This window comes from Schistocerca nitens, chromosome 6, assembly GCF_023898315.1.
Source record: "Schistocerca nitens isolate TAMUIC-IGC-003100 chromosome 6, iqSchNite1.1, whole genome shotgun sequence".
NCBI classification, from domain to species: Eukaryota; Metazoa; Arthropoda; class Insecta; order Orthoptera; family Acrididae; genus Schistocerca; species Schistocerca nitens.
The window spans coordinates 373179425-373202007 of NC_064619.1; the positions used below are offsets into that span (position 1 = coordinate 373179425).

The 22583-nt window shown below is 41.1% G+C and overlaps 1 protein-coding gene across 1 annotated transcript in view; it reads right to left on the reverse strand.

Annotated features, from left to right (window-relative positions):
• Positions 1 to 22583, reverse strand: part of LOC126263641 (HEAT repeat-containing protein 1) — a 291901-nt gene that overhangs the window by 139938 nt on the left and 129380 nt on the right. Inside the window, exons 11-13 of the mRNA XM_049960733.1 lie at positions 22322 to 22573; positions 4547 to 4764; positions 363 to 506 (exon numbers count right to left, since the gene is read on the reverse strand). Coding sequence (XP_049816690.1) covers positions 363 to 506; positions 4547 to 4764; positions 22322 to 22573 — 614 coding nt within the window. The remainder of the gene's footprint in view (positions 1 to 362; positions 507 to 4546; positions 4765 to 22321; positions 22574 to 22583) is intronic.

Consider the following 22583-nt stretch of genomic DNA (forward strand, 5'->3'; position numbering starts at 1 on the left):
ATCGACGAATTGAGAGATTTCTTTTGTTACCCACCACTTTTCTGGCATCACCTTATTTACTGCTATTACTTGTCTGTCCTGTATCATATCAAAGCAGTACAAGTAACTGAGAAGGTGATTGAGTAGCAACGAAACATTTATTACTGTAATATTTCAGTTCAAGAAATTCCAGGATAAAAATGAAATAAATAACAAAACTGAGGGAAGGCAAGCATTACCTTATTGGTTAAAACTCTTCCATAAAATTTATTTGCTTTTATGTTTTCAGACGTATATTGAGGAGAGAAGCTACAAAGTAATTTGCTATGAGAATATCACATCAATAAGAAGAGTACAATGAAGTTGAATTTCTAATTGCTTACCGCTGGAGTATTCCAAAAAGCACAGGTAAAATATGGTGAACAGAATACAACTTCTTCTTATTCTGAATTAATTCAAGCAAAGTAACACCCCGCTTCCATGCTGACGTTTTGAGAATTTCCAAGGATGGAGCTGTTTTTATAACCCTACAAAATACAAAACAGAAAACAAACAAATGTTTTTTTCTCAGTAACAGCTCAGTAACATGATTACAATTTGCAGCTTGGTCTAATTTCTTACTTTTCAGCCATGCATTAAGAATTAAATATAGAAACAAAGAGTAACCAAACAGATAAAGTTGCTGTTGAAGACATGTGCAAGACTTCTGTATAGACAAGCTAGTGATACACATAAACATAAACTTTCTCTCACACTATAAATCCAGCATGATGAAAAAACAGTGCTGTTATTAAAAGAAATAGCCAATTGGCAGCAGAATAATTAGCAAAATGTAATAGATGCCTCCATGCAGAAATCACACAAGAGCCTGATAATCAGTGAATAGAGACACAAGATCGAAATGAAGTGTTATAGAGAAGCAAGAAGGTGTCGAAAGCTTTAGAACAGAGCTTCATAGCCAATAAGCCCCCTGAGTAGACGTTGAGCACAGGCCTGCCAGCTGCGAGTGCTGTACCCGTCTTCTCCGTCATCACAGCACAGGATACAGAGGGGAGAACCAAGTGAAAACTTCAGAGTGGACACCAAGTATTTCTACATCAAATCATTAGAGACGGAGCCCAAGTTAAGATGATGTCAAGGATGGGGAAGGAAATCGGCCGTGCCCTTCAAAAGGAACCACCCAGGCAAATAAGGGAAATCACAGAAACCATAAATTAGAATGGCCAGATGCGGGAGTGAACCGTCATCCTCCAGAATGTGTGACCAGTGTGCTAACCACTGCATAACCTCACATCAGTAAAACCATAATGTTACTACATCATTTAAATATTAAGTGAGTACAGATTTCTCATATTTCTTAATAACACATTACACATGTAATGATTTTTAATCAACTCTCACACCCTCAATCATTTCGTTCTTTTTTTCCTTATTCAAGGGTGTTCATGTGCATTGTGGGTGTAGTGAGCAGCATAGATTACCGTCTGAAAATGAGTTTCGCAAACACATGTTATGATTTCTCACTGTTGAAAACAGTTTACAGATGTCAATGGAAAGTAAAAAACAGTATGCCTGTAGCAGCCTTGTGTAAGCAGGGGATCAGTACTGAGGGAAGTGTTTGTAGAAATCTGGAATGTTCCTCTTGTTACTGAACTTGTCATTATATTCTGTGTCATGCTACAATTTAATTACTTCAAGCTGCAGATCAAAGCAAATGTCATCAACGTTCCACAAATGTGGAGAGGAAAACAAATGAAAATCATTCTGCAATGCTGTAACATTGTTAACTCAAAACTAGAAACATTTCTTAAGATTATGTAGAATAGGTGGATAGCATTTTAAATCTGTTAGTTAATACCAGAGTCCTCCGATGAAGTCAATTTTGGAAAATGAGTTAAATTTCCTTTGTCCAATTGATTCTTCCCAAAGTGACAATTCATATCGAATGCTAAACAGCCAATAAAATACATAATCAACAGGTCCTTTCCCTGAAGTGAAGTGTTAAGTCATTCGGATGGCCGGCTGAATCAGACTTATGTTCTGGAACATACACATTACTCATTTCCATATTCACATTTAACTCAACCAAATTGCTTTAACAACTAGCATCTACTAAGCCACTGCACTTTCCTTTAATAATTTAATAAGACAGACTTCTTTGCTAGCCATCAATTTATTCACGAAAGTTCTCTGATTGGCACTGCTGAAGTTCATGCTATTGTATATTATTAATTGTACAAACTACATTCATTACTTTTTTCAAAGAAATATTCTTTGCACACACATTCTCCTGGTAAGTCATCTACAGAACACCTCTGATTTCACTGTGTACTGAAAGTCTCCACCCCCCCACCACCCCCCCCCCCCACCCCCACCCCCGCATCCAGTTGCACTACCAGTCCTGAATTATTTACAACATGGATGGCAATCCTCTAAAAACAGGAACTAATGAACTCAGTGATAAACCTGTAAATTTCTACACTTTCTTCAATGCTTCCAGCGGTACTCTTCATTGCTACTACCAAGTCCATGAACTCTTCTTGATCTCAAGTTCACTGTTTATGCAGCTGACAAAAATGGCTAGCTGTGCCGTAACAAACTCTTTACGAAGATTTACAAGCTAACTGTTAGCCCCTCAACTTAATACTTTTTTCTGTAAAAATTTGTACACAAATTTCTATTTTTATTGCTGAATTTTAAACTTTATAATGATTATAGGCTATTCTTATAGGCTATTCCCAACAACAGTTTGACAAATCATTCACTTAAAGAGTAATTACAGAATGTTGAAAAAAGGTTATATTAAAACCCCAAGTGCACTAGTTGCTTCTCTTTCAAAACAGTTTGTAGTGTTTTTCATAAACAATAAAAATCACAATAGGCCTAATACACTTTCACACAACACTCACCTTCATATGTGAAAAGCTCTAAAGCACGGTACAATATTTGGAGCTACATCCCAGTCTTCATGCATATATCACAATTCCCTCCTATTTTTCTTCTCAATTGCATTCTGAACTCAGCTGCACATCCCATATATTCTGGTAGGATTCTGCTTCTTTGCAGTAGCTGAGATAAACGATGGGAAACGGAGGTCAGTTAGTACGAATACAACTGGTGCTCATGGTTGGATGACCAGCTACTTTTGAAGAGAATTTCTTCCTGTGATGTTTGGCTGTCAGTTTCTCAATCACTGCCACACAAAAATTAAGAGCATTCTTTGTTTCTCCAGATATCTTGTACAAGCTGAATGAATTCCAGAACCAGTTCACACAGATAGAAATATACTTCTTTTAGTATTTTTTGTACCCTTATTTTCCATGTTAATGGATTGTTTGCTACATGCTGGTCAACTTGATCCATTCCTCTCATTGTGTCATTATATGATATGACTGCTACTGGTTTTTATTATTTGTTTACCCTTTTATTTGTAGTTACCATTTACACATTTTTATGCTAAAAATAGACACATCACACTTGTCTTTCTATCTCACTGCTGTATCTTTACCCCTCTGGAAAGCAACATCATCTCCTTTCTTCAATTTCTTATTGTGAAAGTTTGGTGCCGTATCTTTTCTAGAAAGTTGCACAGTGCCATAAACAAGCTGAGATAGAAAAGTAATGACTCCATATTTGCTGGCTTTATACATATGATATTCACAAGAAAAATTTTAGCTTGTTGGTACACAAGTTCCTGATGTGTATTTGCATTTTCTGCTGTTCCGGATATTTAGTTTATTGCTGACAGTTGAAAAGGTTATACATGTTTTTGAGTGCTCAGCAAATTTTCACTTGTGTAAAAGATAGATCAAAGAATTTGCATTAAATTTTGCTTGAAAAGTTGAATAAGTGCAGCACCACACTCAAAATCGTGACTAGGGCTTTTGGCGAATCTATTATGAGTAAAACAACAATTTACAACTGATATAAACAATTCAAACAGGCTGGAGAAGATGCTGAAGATGACAACTGCCCTGGATGTCCTAGCATATCAATTACTGATGACAACTTGGAAGAAATAAAGAAAATTGTTCTGGAAAATAAACAAATCACCAGCAGAGTCCCCCTTCCCATGAACCATGGACCTTGCTATTGGTGGGGAGGTTTGTGTGCCTCAGCAATACAGATAGCCGTACCATAGGTGCAACCACAACGGAGTAGTATCTGTTGAGAGGCCAGACAAAGATGTGGTTACTGAAGAGGGCAGCAGCAATTTCAGTAGGTGCAGAGGCAAGTCTGGATGATTGACTGATCTGGCCTTGTAACATCAACCAAAACAGCCTTGCTGTGCTGGTATTGTGAACGGCTGAAAGCAAGAGGAAACTACAGCTATAATCATTCACGAGGGCATGCTGCTTTACTGTATGGTTAAATGATGATGGTGTCTTCTTGGGTAAAATATTCCGGAGGTAAAATTGTCCCCCATTCGGATCTCCAGACAGGGGCTACTCAGAGGAACATTGTTATCAGGAGAAACAAAACTGGTGTTCTATGGATCAGGGAGGGGAATGTCAGATTCTCAAAGAGACAATATTTAAATTTTAAATCAACAGCACTATAATGTTACCTTTTCTTCCTTGTATTTGGTGGTGGTGTGCATATTTTCGCATTATACATGTTGTCCAGTTCAGCAACAATCAGCCGTGCATCAAGAGTAATTCTTTTCCACAAATGTGCAATAGCAGATATTACATCTGGCGCATCACTTTCATATCCCAAATCCAGAATAATTCCTAAAATGTGCTGCTGTAGATCCGGAACAGATTCAAAGAAAAGGCTTGAAATCTGAAAATCAGAACAAAAACTGTGTTGACTGAAATTAAACTGAATTTTACTATGCTTCCTTTAAACTTTAAACATATGCTTTTGAATAAAATGTCAGTACCAGCTGCACTTTTCTTTTTGTTTTAAAATCCACGGCTGGGTTCAACCACCAAGGTCATCACCATCCTGTAATATACGTCTGGCCTCCTAAGTAAATACAGAATGTTCTGTTTTTCCCCCTCAGGATTCATGACAGACGCTACTGAATAGTAGCCTGGGGCAAAAGCTGTCATGGTTTTCAAAATAAACAAAAAAGTGCAACTGGAGCTGGCATTTATTCATAATCTATACTGAAGTTGCAGAATATGCATCAACATGCTTCACACGCAGGACAAGAAAATAATATAAACAGCTGGACATGACAACTACTACACACCCATCATGAAATTAAAGACTGATAGATCGTATTACCAACCAATATAACAACAACATAAATACAAAATGTTACATCTCTTTTTATCAAGCTATGGATACACTGATTTACGTTGCTCTATCGTGTGTGTGTGTGTGTGTGTGTGTGTGTGTGTGTGTGTGTGTGTGATTTGAGGTTTTCGGGCGCTAAACAGCGTGGTCATCAGCGCCCAAACGCATAGAAACAGGAACACATGCAGTGAAGGGACGAAGACGGACAGCGAACAAGGAGAACGGCTAAAAGACACGGACCTGACGCAGTTACAAATCCTCGCATACAGAGGCAAAACAAGAGGAGAAGAAATGCACTAAAAAAGGAAAGGAAACACAAGGAAAAGAGAACAGAAATCAAAGTGAAACAAGTAGGTAATCGTGACTGGCGGACCTCTTACCTAAAGCCTGGGTGAGCCAGTCACCCAGCAGCACATTAAAATCCTCTCCCTAAAATCTGAGGCAACAAATTGGACAGGACACAAAAACGTAAGACCTTAACCACAGTCGTTGCATCGTCTTGCAAAATAGAGGGCAAATCCGGTGGCAAGGAAACCACCGCCCTCTGGTCAGAGAATAAAGGACACTCAAGTAAAATGTGGCGGACAGTTATCTGGACGCCACAAGCACTGCAGATTGGGGGGTCCTCCCGCCGGAGTAAAAAACCGTGCGTTAAGGGACTGTGCCCGATGCGGAGGCGAGTGAGGAGAACCTCATCCCGCCTGCATGACTGGTAGGACGTACGCCATGGCCGCGTGGTGGCCTTGACCAAACGCAGCTTATTTTCACCGACTGTCAGCCACTCCTCTTCCCATTGACGCATAACACGAAAACGCAAAAGGGAGGTAACAGCATGGAGGGGGACGGCACATTCAACAACGTGAGGGAGGGAACATGCATCTTTGGCAGCCACATCCGCCAGTTCGTTTCCCCTAATACCCACGTGCCCCGGCACCCAGCAGAAAGAAACCTCCTTCCCCTGCCGTTGCAGCTGGAGTAGGACATCATGGATGTTCTGGACGACCGTATCTGCTGGGTACAAGTGTTGCATGGTCTGAAGGGCACTCAGGGAGTCAGAACAGATGAGAAGCTTAAGACTGGGAACACATCTCATCTGCTCCAATGCCCGCAAGATCGCAAACAATTCGGCATCAAAGATGGTAAACGCTGCAGGAAGCCGTAACTTGATGACTCGATCAGGGAAAACAACAGCACAACCAACAGAGTCCCCCTGTTTAGAGCCATCCGTAAATACTGGTACATGGTCGGCATGTTGGTTTAAAATATCGTAAAATAAGGTGGTAAAAACAAATGCAGGAGTGCAGCTCCTCCGGTACTCTGCCAAGTCTAAAAGGACGCTGGGCCTCTGGTGCAACCAGGGAGGCAGGCGGGTAAAACCCTGGAGTTGGGGTGCCACACGCTCCACACCAAGGGACTCAAGCAAATGCTTGGCACGAATCCCAAATGGTCTCGTGGCCCTGGGACGACTGGAAAAGAGACGTTCCATAGGCGGTCGGGCAACAGTACGGTATGCAGGGGAGGTAGGACAGGCAAGGAATTGACACACCCGTCACACCATGAGGAGTTTCCGCCGGATGGCGAGCGGCGGTTCCCCTGCCTCAGCACACAGGCTGGGGATGGGACTGGTACGGAAGGCACCAGTAGCCAGCCTGATACCCTCATGGTGTACTGCGTCAAGAATCTTCAGATACGAAGGCCTCGCTGACCCATACACAGTGCATCCATAGTCAAGACGCGACCGGACGAAAGCCCTATAAAATTGCAGCAGACGTGCCCGGTCTGCTCCCCAGGACCGATGGCTCAGACACTTCAAAATATTCAGCGCCTTCAGGGCCCGCACCTTGAGGTCTTTAAGGTGCGGCAACCACGACAACTTGGAATCAAAAGTGAGGCCGAGGAACCTCACAGTGTCTCTAAAGGGAAGAATGGTGTCCCTGAGACGCAATTCAGTGGAGGTAAAGGCACGTCGAGAACGATTAAAATGAACACACACACATTTGTCTGCAGAAAAGGTAAAACCCGTCTTCGCAGTCCATGCCTCTAATCGCTTTATCGTAAGCTGCAGCTGCCGACTAGCAGTGACAAGACTGGAGGAAGAACAGAAAACAGCAAAATCGTCCACAAACAAGGAGCACTGGGCAGGACTCCGGATAGTGGACGTGATGCTGTTAATGGCGATGGCAAAGAGGGTGACACTTAAAACGCTTCCCTGAGGAACACCATTCTCCTGCACGTACAAATCAGATAGCACATTACCAACCCGATATCGAAAGAGGCGGCGGGAAAGAAAGGACCGAATGAAGATGGGGAGATGGCCACGAAAGCCCCACTGATGGAGTTGATTGAGGATAAGGCGGCGCCAAGTAGTGTCATACGCCTTATTAATGTCAAAGAATACACCTAGACAATGCTGGTTACGTAGGAAGGCCTGCTGTATGGCCGCCTCAAGCAGGGTCAAGTTGTCTATAGTTGAACGACATCTCCGAAAGCCACACTGAGAGTGGCTAAGGAGCTGCCTGGTCTCGAGCAGCCAAACCAGGCGACGGTTGACCATGCGTTCCAATGTCTTCCCGACACAGCTCGTCAAAGCAATACTCCGATAACTACTGGGATGCATTCGGTCTTTTCCCGGTTTGAGGAGGGGAACCAAAATCGCCTCCCTCCACGAGTCAGGGAACGTGCCGGATGACCATATCATATTAAAACAATTCAGGAGAACTTCCTTGGATGGCAGCAACAAGTGCTGCAGCATGCTGTACAGGATTTGATCATCACCTGGCGCAGTATCATGAGCCACAGACAGCGCCGAATCCAGTTCCCACATTGTGAAGGGGCAGTTGTAGGGTTCAGAATTTGGAGACCGGAAGTCCAAGTGATCCCTCTCGATGGCAGTGCGGTAGCGGCAGAAATCTGGATCACAGTTATTAGTGGCAGTAGATTCCGCAAAATGCATGGCCAGTGTCTGGGCAATGTCTCTCGGCGCCGTGAGTAGACAACCCTGATGCAGCAATGCCGTGACAGGTAGTTGGCTGCGTTTCCCAGAAATCCTCCTGATGGCTTCCCATACCTTTGTAGAACTAGTGGAGCGGGAGATGGAGTTCAGGAACGATTGCCATGACCGTCGTTTGCTCTCTTTAATCACTTGCCGCGCCTTGGCCCTTGCCACCCGAAAGGCCGCAAGATTGTCAGCTGAGGGACGGCACTTGAAGCGGCGCAGAGCTGCACGGCGGGCTCGGATGGCTGAGCGGCACTCAGTGGTCCACCAAGGGACAGGGCGCCTCTTGGGATGACTTGAGGACCGTGGGATCGACAATTCAGCAGCATGGGAGATCACAGCTGTAACATGGTCGAACCATTCGTGGACGCTGGCACGGTGTTCCAAAACAGCTAAATTGTTGAAAAGTGTCCAGTCAGCTCTGCAGAGGTGCCACCTGGCCGGCACTGGTAATGCCACAGCCTCATCCACGAGGCGAATCCAAAGGGGGAAGTGGTCACTAGAATGGAGGTCAGCGGCAACCTCCCACAGAGCAGAATCCGCAAGTGCTGGAGAGCAAAAGGAAAGGTCAATAGCTGACGACGACCCAGAAGCAGTACAGAAATGAGTGGGAGCACCAGAGTTGAGGATGCACAGTTCTTCGGATGCCATGAGGCTTTCCAGAATGCGACCCCTGGGGCAAGTAGTTGTAGAGCCCCATAAGACATTATGAGCATTGAAGTCCCCCAGAAGGAGAAATGGGCGGGGGAGTTGGCTAATAAGGTCTGTGAGAGCCTCAGAGTCTATTGCATCCTGAGGAAGTAAGTAAACGGAACAAATTGTGAGCCTCCGCCCCACAAGAAGGTCAACTGCAACTGCTTGCAAGTCCGTAACGAGACGGAGCTCAGATGAGTGGTGCATGTCACGGACAAAAACCGCAACACCACCCTTTGCCCTTTCCCCCATCAGATCATCTTTTCGATACACGGTATAGCCCCATAAAGAAGGAGCATCAGTGGCCCGGAAATGTGTCTCTTGGAGACATAAGCACAAAGGGTGCTCTCGTACAAGGAGTTGTAATTCGGCCACATGCTTCCTGAACCCATTCAGGTTCCACTGTAATATGGGAGCCAGTGATCAGGGTGGCTGAATTTTCACCCTGCCCCTGTGTTTTGGAGGAGAGCCCATACTGGCCAGAGATTTATTCCTGGGGCGAGAAGATCGCCCCCGGTCGACATCAATGTCCATCAGCTCCGATGGCGACCCAAGGGAGATGTCAGATAGTACGATGGCATCGTCATCGGACTGACCCTGACTAGTCTCCTCAGGTGGCAAAACCTTCACCTTCGGCGTCTTCGTCTTGAGGGGCTTAGAATGCAGAACCTTGTCAACAGTTGGAGCTTTACTCGCCTGGGCAGAAGGTGCTATATGGGGAGGGGCAGGAAGTACCCCACTGTCAGCAACCACGGCCTTGTCCGACATTGTGGGGAGAGCTGCAGGTTGCAAAACAACCGCAGCAGCACAAGTGCACTGGCAAACGCAGGTGTTAGTGCTGACACTAGCAACCTCCGTTTGTGTAGCAACAGTGGCCAACTGTACCAGTTTCTGCAGAGTGGAAGCGAAAGATGTTGTAAACACAGGAGGCTGCATGGCCTTAAAGAGCTTCTTGGCCTCACCATAGGGGATGCGCTTAGATGTTTTGATCTCCTGTATCTTCCGTTCCTCGAGACAGATGGGGCAGACCCGGCTCCAGACAGGGTGACTCCCAGAGCAATTCACGCACTTCACAGGCGATGAACAATCGGCTCCTTCATAGGCAGGCTGACCACATTTACCACAAGTGGCTATCCCATTGCACCCCAACGTAGTATGCCCAAAGCGCTGACATTTAAAACAGCGCATTGGGTTGGGGAAATATGGCCGTACTGGCAAACGTAAGAAACCCGCTTTAACATGCTCTGGGAGTCTCGGGCAATTGAACGTGAGGATAAACGAGTCGGATTTGACTAGATCACCATCGACTCGTTTCATAATATGCTGCACGTCTACAATACCTTCGTCAGCCCACTCAGATTTCAACTCGTCCTTGGGGATATCCACCAAGTCCCTACATGTCACAACACCCTTACTATAGTTCAAAGTGGAGTGGAGCTCGGCCTCAATAGCGTACTCTCCGAGACAGGTTGCTTTCCTAAGAGAAGTGACTTGACGGGAACTAGAAGTTTCAACTAACAGAGTCCCATTGCGCAGTCGCTTCACAGATTTCAGTGTTCCTGCAATTCCCTCAAGACCCTTGTGGATGTAAAAGGGTGAAACTCTCTCAAAGCTACCTTCCTTCCGTTTGACAATCAAAAACACATTCTGGATATCAGCATGTGCTCTGTTACGACAGTCTGATAAATCTCTAGTAACACCAGGCGCTGGAGGACTCCCAGCACGAAGTCGCTTTTTCGATTGGGTGTGTTTTCCTACCAGTGGCCCACCCAATCCACTGGTAGGGGGAAACGTAGAGGTCGAAGGGTCCATTGTGGTCCCACGAGCAGCTAGGGAACTAAAGGTCCGCTCAGACAGAGCCCCGCGTGCCTGAGTAAGCCTTATACAACTGGGGTGCGGCAGGTGCCCCAGAGGTTGCCCGCTTGCGACTGTTCCACCCCAACAGCCATGCATCTCATAGGCGCGGAGCACACCGGAAGATTGAGGGGTTTTTATAGAGGTTGTCCTTCCTCGCAATCCAGGCGGTCAAGCGAAGATTACCATTCCCCGCAGCACACAACATTCAACCGCCGCGCCATACGGTGGTCGCTGAAGCATGTCCGGGGGTTACGGTGGCAGGAGACTGGCGGCGCTGACCAGTCCCCAGCTCAGGACCCCGGGGTCGCCAAGCCCGTACTCAGCAAATGAATGCTGAGCCCCTGGGGGCTCTATCTGGTTCTCGCATGGACAGAAGCGACGTTGGTGTTTATCTACAATGAAAGCGACCACATGCAGTGTACATGAGTAATCTGTGCACATTAACTTTAAGAGAGGAGAGAAAAAGTAATATTGGCTTTAACTTATGTTTTATATACAAAAATTTATTCTAACATAATGATTCTATTTGTCATCACTTTCATCATCATCACCAGCAGAAGAATCGTCGTTGTCATTGCCATCTTCCTATAGTGTGTTGCCATCGATTCTGTCCAGTGAGTTTGCGATACCATGTTTTCTGAAGGATTTTTCCACCAGTGGTAGCAGAATAGAGTCCCATTCACATTTCACCTCCTCAAAAATCTGGGACAAATCCAGCCGCTTGATTTCTCCACTTGGCATGAACTTCGGTTTTCAGTGGCCACCCATTGTGTATATCGCTGCTAAAGAGCAGTGATTTGTACACACACCTAGTGGCTGCAGGATGGATGTTAGGCATCCAGAGATAATAACCAAGTCAGTGTTCCTTTTTTGTAACTTGTCTCATGCTTTCTAAGTGGTATGTCTGCAAAAGCTGTCCACAATCAGTAAGTTACATAAATTCAGTAATACACTGGGGCGATGATGTCAAACGCAAGTCATCCAGTCAACCACAAGGTAATCGGCTATCCGCCCTTTTGGGTTCACTCTTCCACCTGATATTTTCAGAATTTGTTTCCCTTTTAAATATCATGTAAAGTGGTAGCTTTCATCCACTGCTAGTTACTCACAACGTCATCGTGCACCTTTGATTCACATTGCTGCCAGTTCACATCATGATGCTGGATTCCCCTTTCCTATTCACAGTGTAGTCAAGTGCCATCTCAAAACAGACTGGCATTTTTTGCAATAATATATAGGAATGTTCACAGCGCTAATTTATCATGTAGCAATGAAAATACACTACATTTTCCTCCTAATTACCTGGAAGCCGTTGAGCAATGGTAGTTTTCCTTCAGAAGCCTAGTTAATTTCAACTAAAAAATCTTGATGGTCATCGCCGATTAGCTTTAAAATTGGTGATGTCACATACAATAATTGCAGAGCCTTTTTTGGAGGTTTGGACACTTCGCTTTTTGGACGCGAAATGCCCAGCAATTACAATTCATTTCTTGAAGCCACATTTTGCTTTTCAACAATCGCAAATACAACACTAGCTCACATCTTACTTTCTTCTTGCTGCACAGTTTCCAATGTTCTCTGCTTCGTCAATCATTTAAATCTTGCTTCAGCTGTGTACAAGCAATAACGAGTACTTGTAGGCATCATTAACACGTTCACTAGTGGTTACTACTTCACTTCTAACATGCTACTGATGCATCACAGACTGATGCTGGAACAATGCTACATGGGGTCAATCCAAAATTGCAATTTACATGATTGTTTTGAGAAAAGTGTCCTCTACAACATTGTCTATTACACAAAATACCCTAAATTCTAAAATAATCGGTCAAAATGGCCTCCAAAGTTTGGCATCCAAATTTTCAAAAATCCACTTTTTAGGCCCAAAAATAACAAACAAGGAGTGATTTATGAGAGTCTATTTTTTTCCTATAGTTAGATATCATACACTACTAGCCTCATATAGGCCAAGAACACTTACAAATGTTTCCTTAATTTTTTAAGAATTTTTGAAATTTGAAAATTCATTTTTTGTAAAGTTTGAGGTTAGTTATCTCAGGTGGGAATGAACATAAAAATATTATTTTTGAACAGTTTGTACACCTAAATGATAGCAATGTTATGTATAAATTTCAACATTGATATCTGACTGTGAACAAAGATATACATTTTTGAAAATGAGGAGATAATTCACATTACTCTACAACTGATCTTTTGGCTGATGACTATTTATGTGTGATATTGGCAGGATGTAATCATTTATTACTGAAGTAAGGTAATGATTTATATAGAAGAAGTGGAAGCATCATCACTGAAATTAACATTTATATTATTTTGACATACTTAAAATAAATATTTTCAATTAACATCCTTCAAGATGCGACTGTTCCTAAACCTGGTGGTGAATGTTAAGAACACTTATTTCTTCAGATAGCTTCTGTGATATAGAATAAGACCTCCCAGTTGCTGTGGTAAATTAAAGCACTGAAAGTTTCCTTAAAACATTTTTCATTGGTATCCAAACTTTCTCACTGGTAGATTTCTTGAATGATGTTCTTGGGCCAGCAGGGTGGTAAAAATGCACAAAAACATCACTGTTTTCCAAACTTATTCTTTCAACCTCTGCAAGCCACCACTGTCCATCATACAAACATGCCACAATGTCATTCAACGTTAAAGACAGAGATATAATTTTACTGACACAATGATCCTCATAAATTTTGGTTTCTGATGTTACATAGCTTCGAACTAAGTTTTCTGCAATGACAAGGAATTTGTAGAAATGCCTTGTTCCTTTTATTGCTATGCAGTTTTCAAGTCCCATTTGAAGTGTTGTTTTCATATGCAGAACCACTTCCTCTTTTTTCATCGGAAAATAGGTAATGCCTTTAATATTATCCTTGCAAAAGACATATATGTCCTGTACTGTGAGAATTTAGTCTGTGGTTGGTCTTTGTAGACTGGCTTTGCTTACTTCACATTTTGTTGTACCTCCTACTCCATCAGATGCATTTTTACCATGGCAAGATGCAAAAAAGTGCCATTCAGCTTCCAACCCAAAGTCTACTTTGTGGTTGTACATATTTGAAAAATTCTTTTTGTTCTTATACTGACTACCACTTCCATTTGAAAAGTATATCAGCTTCTAAACCTTGGGAAAAAAAATTTATGCAATTTATAACATACTTTTGAAAAACATGTACAGTCAAAGTGTTGTGCTCCATGTAGTCACTTAGAATGCAAATTGAAGAACTGCAAACTTCACCTTTCTCATTTTTAAAGTAGAGAATAAATGCCTGGTCATTGACCCAGTGGTACCCTTGTATTGCCTCCTGAATCAAATGTAAAATTTTCTGCAATATCAGCTAGCACTATGCATTCAGTTTCATGAAGTTGTGCTTTTTTGTCCTTCAAAAACTTATTTTGGATTTTAGAAACATAGTGGTGACTTTTGAGTTTCTGTAAGTTATCAATTAAAGATTCCAAGTACTCTTCCTGAGATTTAACCACTGTTATCATTTCTGCCCTGTCAGTTGTGACCCACTGTTTGAAGGTAATACTGTCTGGCATTTCCTCATCATATTTGTGAAACAATTCAATAACTGTTTCCTTACCAGGGCATTTATTACACAAACACATCATACAGTCATAACTGTTAGTGTCACAGACCATTAAATCTAGTAACTCTTTGTAGTTAAGATCACTGTGTTTTGCACCCACAATCATCAGTTTGACATTTTGATGATATAAACAAACACATACGGAGTGTGTCCCTGAGGATCCAGCCCAAATACACCACTTAGGGCGGAGGACACAAAATTTTGACCTTCCATTTTTGCATTCAGGATGAGAATTTTTGAAAGCTACATAAAGTTCATTTAAATTTGACAGCACTAATCGTTTATGATTTGTTATTTTAACTCCATTTATAACAATTCTTTTGCTATCTTTGCAAGCTGGGCACATTCTACTATTTTCAAAAAACTGTTGGATCTTTTTAATTGTTCCTTCACTTATACCTACTCCTTTCTTCTTCCCTAAAACTGGAAGAATGTCTAGCTCTTTCACTAATTTTCAGGTTAGTTTAACCAAACGATGAGAAACGTTGAATTTATGAACTATTTTTTCTCTTGACCATGAGTCAGGGAGCAAACTTAAAATTTAATTTTTAATTTCTCTATTAAGCTCAAATATTCAGTGTCAGATGATGCTGGTGGTAGATTTTCTTCTTCTTTAGAAATAATGTTGGTATCTGTATTATTGAAGCATGATTCCAAGTCTTTTCTAATTTTGTCTGAAATTTGTTATACCTTATTTTCAATAGCTGCTTTTCTTTTTCTGCTACTTAATTTTATTATTTTCGAAGCAGAGATACGTCTAACATAGAACAAGCAAAATCCAATATGCTAACAGATTCCTCACTGGGAATATAAATGTCATTAACAAGGTTACATGATACTGTTTTTAGATTCACAACAAATATTTTTGAGTACCGGTAACAATTTGGGCACAGGGGAATTTCCAGGAATCACATTACATTTTACTTGGGAAGCTGTTTCACTCTTACAAAACAAGGAAAAATGTTCAAGTTTTATTTCCCTCAAACCTTTAGCAATAGGCTTTTTTATGAACTTTATGTGGATCACAGCACTTTCGTCCAAAAATGTGGTTGTACTTCAAAATATATTTCTTCTCATGATACTCACACACTGATGTTACAGATGAACTTAATCCAAATTTAAACAAAGTTTGTCTAACTTCATCAAAGTCATTGACATTTTTCAAGTTTTTTGAAACTGAACTGTAAACTGTTTTGTAGCATACTTCACATGCTATCTGTCCCACAGAGCACTGTTCATACATGTTATTGCATTACAGTTAAGCTCTCAAATTTAATTACAAATTACACACAGAACAAAGCACATAACACATTCCACACTCTCGATGATGTACATCCACTCTAACAGAGGTTTCAAAACAGACTTAGAACGAAAGCGAAAGCTCCTATTGTTTAATATTGCATTATTACAAATAAATAAACTAAATGAATATTGGGCGATAGTGTTAACTAAATATATTAACAATTAAATTTTATTACACTGAAAGAATAAACCATTTAAATAGGCGACAGCCGTAAGATCAGTCGTAGAGTAAGGTGAATTATTTCCTCATTTTGAAAAATTCATATCTTTGTTCACAGTCAGATATCAATGTTGAAATTTTTACAGTACGTTGCTATCGTATAGGTGTACAAACTGTGCAAAAATAATATTTTTATATTCAGTCCCACCCGAGATAACTAGCCCCAAACTTTACAAAAAACGAAAATTTTCAAATTTCAAAAATTCATAAAAAATTAAGGAAACATTTGAGGCTAGCAGTGTATGATATCTAACTATAGGAAAAAAACAGACACTCATAAATCACTCCTTCTTTGTTATCTATGGGCCTAAAAAGTGGATTTTTGAAAATGTGGATACCAAACTTTGGAGGTCATTTTGGCTGGTTATTTTTGAATTTAGGGTATTTTGTGTAATAGACAATGTTGTAGAAGACACTTTTCTAAAAACAATCATGTAACTTAACCCAGTGCAGAGATATTCAAATTTTCGCTAATGTCTCCAGACTAAAAAATCGTCGTGTGACTACAAATAAAAATGGCCGCGATCCAGTAAAGGTGCAAGATAAATTATTTTAAAAAACTGTTTTGAACTTTTCATATACGTATATGGCAATCACATATTTTTTAAAAAAATTAAAAATTAAAATATTTAAAAATGGACCACTTCATATGGATTGATCTTATGATAAAATTGGATCTATTGTTGGAGGCATAGCAGTATCAACTGTATTACAATTAATTCATACACCCCAGTTCATCATCCTCTAATTCCAGAAAAAATACGCATGGATTGTTCGCATATGCACAATATAATGTGGCTCTATTTTTGAGGATGACTATTACTGCACTCAGTAAACACATTATTCTTAAATTTGACACTTGCACATTATGTGCTCACTCTGAGATCTGCTATGTCCACCATTTATAATTACATAATTTTCTGGCTTGCAAGGCCAAAAATCAGCCAATCATGCAAGCTTTAATAAAGTGGATACTTACTAACAGCTGAGGAAGAAACCTTTAAAACGTCCTTTAATAAATACATGGCGGTAGTACCCCACATAGTGAAATAATCACCATAAGAGTTCAATACTTGCATGGGCCAAAGTGACAAGGTGCAACCATTCCCTACAGTTAAATTACTATGGTACATACAATTTTTCACAACAGAGAGCATTATATGCATACAAATTAAGAGTTACAAAAGATAGCAGAAGAAGAACAAGAAAAAATTAGGTTATGCCATAACTCATGTTTGTCTAACAGAGAAATGCTACGTAACAGCCATGACATCTAGTGAAGAAACGTAATGCAGACATTTCTGGTAAATCAATTATCTTCATGAAAGTGTCACAATTCTCTTGTTCATTTTAAGTTTCACAGCCAAATGTTTGTTCTCTTCAGACCATCAGAGACTAACCAAGCAAAGAAATACCTTTATTATATTAATGAATCCTTCCGTTACTCAATGACAAAAAAATCATTCTTATGAACTCTTGGATTACTAGAACATTTGACAAAGAGCATAAGCTCATATTGGGGAAAAATAGGGTAGAAAATCAGGCGGGTTCCTTTCAAAGGAACCATTCTGGTATTTGTCTTATTAGAAAAATAATGCAGAAGTTAAATCTGGATTGCAGGGCAGCGAACTAATCCCTAACGAATTCAAAATCACTTACTGGAAGAAAAAATGGCCTCCATTATTCATTGGTGATTCAGAAAAAAGTTCAATAAGCAATCACAAAAATTTTTTATCTTTTAATTTTAAGTCTTATCTGAAATCATGAGTTCTAGCAACTCCTGCTCCACAGGAGAATATTTAATTGCACACTGGTAGCATCTGATGTTAACTATGTTGTTAGGTTTGTGTGAAACTCTTTCTCTTGAATAAATCATCCAATTTTTCTGAAATTATAGTCATTTGTTTGCCTATACATGTACAGGGTGTTTCAAAAATGACCGGTATATTTGAAATGGCAATAAAACCTAAACGAGCAGCGACAGAAATACACTGTTTGTTGCAATATGCTTGGGACAACAGTACATTTTCAGGCGGACAAACTTTCGAAATTACAGTAGTTACAATTTTCAACAACAGATGGCGCTGCAAGTGATGTGAAAGATATAGAAGACAACGCAGTCTGTGGGTGCGCCATTCTGTGCGTCGTCTTTCTGCTGTAAGCGTGTGCTGTTCACAACGTGCACGTGTGCTGTAGACAACATGGTTTATTCCTTAGAACAGAGGATTTTTCTGGTGTTGGAATTCCACCGCCTAGAACACAGTGTTGTTGCAACAAGACGAAGTTTTCAACAGAGGTTTAATGTAACCAAAGGACCGAAAAGCGATACAATAAAGGATCTGTTTGAAAAATTTCAACGGACTGGGAACGTGATGGATGAACGTGCTGGAAAGGTAGGGCGACCGCGTACGGCAACCACAGAGGGCAACGCGCAGCAGGTGATCCAACAGCGGCCTCGGGTTTCCGTTCGCCGTGTTGCAGCTGCAGTCCAAATGACGCCAACGTCCACGTATCGTCTCATGCGCCAGAGTTTACACCTCTATCCATACAAAATTCAAATGCGGCAACCCCTCAGCGCCGCTACCATTGCTGCACAAGACACATTCGCTAACGATATAGTGCACAGGATTGATGACGGCGATATGCATGTGGGCAGCATTTGGTTTACTGACGAAGCTTATTTTTACCTGGACGGCTTCGTCAATAAACAGAACTGGCGCATATGGGGAACCGAAAAGCCCCACGTTGCAGTCCCATCGTCCCTGCATCCTCAAAAAGTACTGGTCTGGGCCGCCATTTCTTCCAAAGGAATCATTGGCCCATTTTTCAGATCCGAAACGATTACTGCATCACGCTATCTGGACATTCTTCGTGAATTTGTGGTGGTACAAACTGCCTTAGACGACACTGCGAACACCTCGTGGTTCATGCAAGATGGTGCCCGGCCACATCGCACGGCCGACGTCTTTAATTTCCTGAATGAATATTTCAATGATCGTGTGATTGCTTTGGGCTATCCAAAACATACAGGAGGCGGCGTGGATTGGCCTCCATATTCGCCAGACATGAACCCCTGTGACTTCTTTCTGTGGGGACACTTGAAAGACCAGGTGTACCGCCAGAATCCAGAAACAATTGAACAGCTGAAGCAGTACATCTCATCTGCATGTGAAGCCATTCCGCCAGACACGTTGTCAAAGGTTTCGGGTAATTTCATTCAGAGACTACGCCATATTATTGCTACGCATGGTGGATATGTGGAAAATATTGTACTATAGAGTTTCCCAGACCGCAGCGCCATCTGTTGTTGAAAATTGTAACTACTGTAATTTCGAAAGTTTGTCTGCCTGAAAATGTACTGTTGTCCCAAGCATATTGCAACAAACGGTGTATTTATATCGCTGCTCGTTTAGTTTTTATTGCCGTTTCAAATATACCGGTCATTTTTGAAACACCCTGTACATCACATCTACTGATTTCCTTCCCGTTCAGATAATTCCTTCATGGTGTTCCCTATCCCTCCCTGCCCTTAGAGTGTACATTATTATGACTGACTGATATTCACATCATCTACATTCAGACAAGATTCATTATTTGTGCTTTGTGTTTGCCACATAGTTTAGATTGTTGTAGTGACAATCATTACCTCTGTGGCTGCAAAACACAATAACTCACTGCCCCACGTAATAGATGTGATGCGCCTATGTCTTTCATCAAACCTGCACACATCATGTGCCATTCCTCCCATAGTGTGACACTGAAAACTTAATTGCTAATAAAATTAATTTTCTTCAAATATCATGAATATGTTTCATCATTACGAAGGCTCGACAGGTGTGATATATCCTTTTATCAAAATTAACATGTCATATGTCATATCCCTCTAATGAGATGAAAGATATCATGAAAGTTTTCCTGCTTAATTTATTACAACAACTTGCAATGCATTGAATACAAATTAATGTAACACTAATGCTTATCCATATAATTCTCTCTAATGGCACATATATACTTTTCATCTGTGTCGACAAACTTAGACAAGCGCATGCTCTCCGGCTTTTCAACAATGTTAGAACCTTCTTTCGCAACTTTCTATTTATTGGTGCCTTTTCCACTGAACATCAGTTTAAGGAATTTACATTTAAACCTTTGTTTTACAATACTTCCAACAATCTCTTCTTTTCAATTAAATCTGTAATATCTCATCTCCCCATGAAGATAAATACTCCCTTTAGCTTGGATATGCTGCAGTGCACGCTCACTACTCTTCCAAAAAACCAAAAACAAAATGGTATAATTCCTTAACAGTACATAGATTTTATTATCTTGTTGCTATAGCTTATGTGTCTTATTATATACGTATCTTATCTGTGTAGTCTATATTAGTTTTAAACTCTCATTTCCTTGATTTCGTTTCATGAGTACCATTTCCCCTTTTATCAATCTATAGGTTACTTTATTACTGTTGCCACACCCTCAAGCACTGATATTAAATTTGGTAAGGTGGTAGCTTAAAATCAGAAGAAGAACAGGCTGCTCTAAAAGGTGATTACTACATGACAATTATTGATTTGACGAATCCTGCATGAATTTGGGAAAAATATTTGCTCCTTGAAAAAGCTATTTATTCTTTGCTCTTGAACCTTATCATATTAGTGAAAATGCTTTTCTTGGCTGACATGTGATACACTTCAAAGTAATGACTACAATGCTCATACAATCTTCAATGTGTTTAATCCATATCTGTACACTATTTATTGCCTAATGAACACAGTTCATAATGTATAGCTATTATGCACACTATCCAATGTTTGAGAATGAGAACTTGGCGACCTGCAACAAACTTCATACATAATTTCAAATTTTCACGCAACTTTTTCTCGCTGACAACCCATACCAATGTTTACCGCTTACTACATTTTCACTGTTCATAGAGTTAAACTGTTGCATCAGGGATAATGTCATAATGTTTACATTTATGACCTCTCTGCCACATCCGCTGCTGAATCTAAGATACAAGGGACGCTGCTGAATGTAAGATACAAGAGAAGGAGATGGACAGGAGAGGAGATGGGCAGAGAGGGGGACGAGGAGGGGATTGGGAGAGGGATGGGAAGGAGAAGATGGACAGAAGAGGAGGAGATGGGAAGAGAGGGGGAAGGAGGATATTGGGAGAGGGATGGGAAGGAGGAGATGAACAGAAGAGGAGGAGATGGCCAGTAGAGGAGGAGACTGGCAGAGAGGGGGGAAAGAGGAGATGAGCAGAGGGATGGGAAGGAGGAGATGGACAGGAGGAGATGGGCAGAGAGATGAAAAGGAGGAGATGGACAGAAGAAGAGGATATGAGCAGAGAGGGGAGAAGGAGAAGATGGGCAGAGACCAGGGAGGGAGGGGGGGAGTAGCATATGGACAGAGAGATGGGCAGGAGGCAGCAGAAGATGGACAGAGTGTGAGGGGGCTGGTGGAGATGGACAGAGAAGAGGGAGAAAGAGCTGGACCAACAGAATTGATCTAAATACATACCAGAGCAACACCGGGTACTCAGCTAGTTATGAATAGAACGTACTTTCTCCAAATCTCGGGAGCATCTTTCATCATTATGAGGACTCAAGAGATGTAATATGTCCTTTTATCAAAATTGGCATGTCGCATCTGACAAAGGGGTTGTTAGAAATGAAGCACATACTTGGACTGGGGAAGGATGCTGAAGGAAATCAGCAGTGTCCTTTTCAAAAAAGGCATTTACCATATGTGATTTAGAGAAACCATGAAAAACCGACACCTGGATGGTCGGACGGGAGTTTGAACCACCACCCTCCCACATGCAAGTCCTGTGTCTTACCAATTCACAATCTCATATGACCATAAGACACTCTACAATCCTTAATGAGTCAAATTTGTATGCTTGTAACATTAACTGCATCATTTCAAGACTCTGCATTATAATCAATGATTTACAACTGGCCAACCTATTGTGGATATTTACCACATGCAGTTCATGCTACGTAATTTTTGGCAATACAGCTAACTGTATCATCTCTCCTGAAAACTGAGATATCATTCGTAACATAGTTTAGACACTGCAAATATATTTTACTCACTCACTGCAAGCAACACATTATGTGTGTATGTTCTGGCCGCCTCTGTCTTCTTTTTTTGGAAGACAAGAGGGTGCTACAAGTTTCCTTTGAGTACTGCTTCACTCATGTGTTCACATTATTTTGGTCAATAGCTGTGGGTGGCAATGTTTATTTCAATAGCACGGATTTTTACAATTTTTTTAACTTGACTAGGATAAATGAAAAGACACAAGCAAGCAAAAATTTCTTGTCGTGCAGCTGCAAAACACAAATGAAAATTCAACACAGGTATTAAATGCCTGAGATTTGATTTAATTTAATACAGTACCTGTTCCATAGCGAGTACAGATGGGCAGATAACTTTTTCATCTTCATCGAAAACATGTGTTTTCTGATCAAGAAGCATTGTTTCAAAGAATACGAAACATGCTGGATGCTTCAGGCAGTCTACTGTCTCCTCATCAAGTCGTTTCACAATGCCTCTTAATATTGAGGAAGAATAATAATCTAGTTTCTTGTCACTCTTTCCAGCGTTAATCATAATTCTGTTACCCAAGCAAACAAGTTTCATCAACATTTCCTGAAACAAA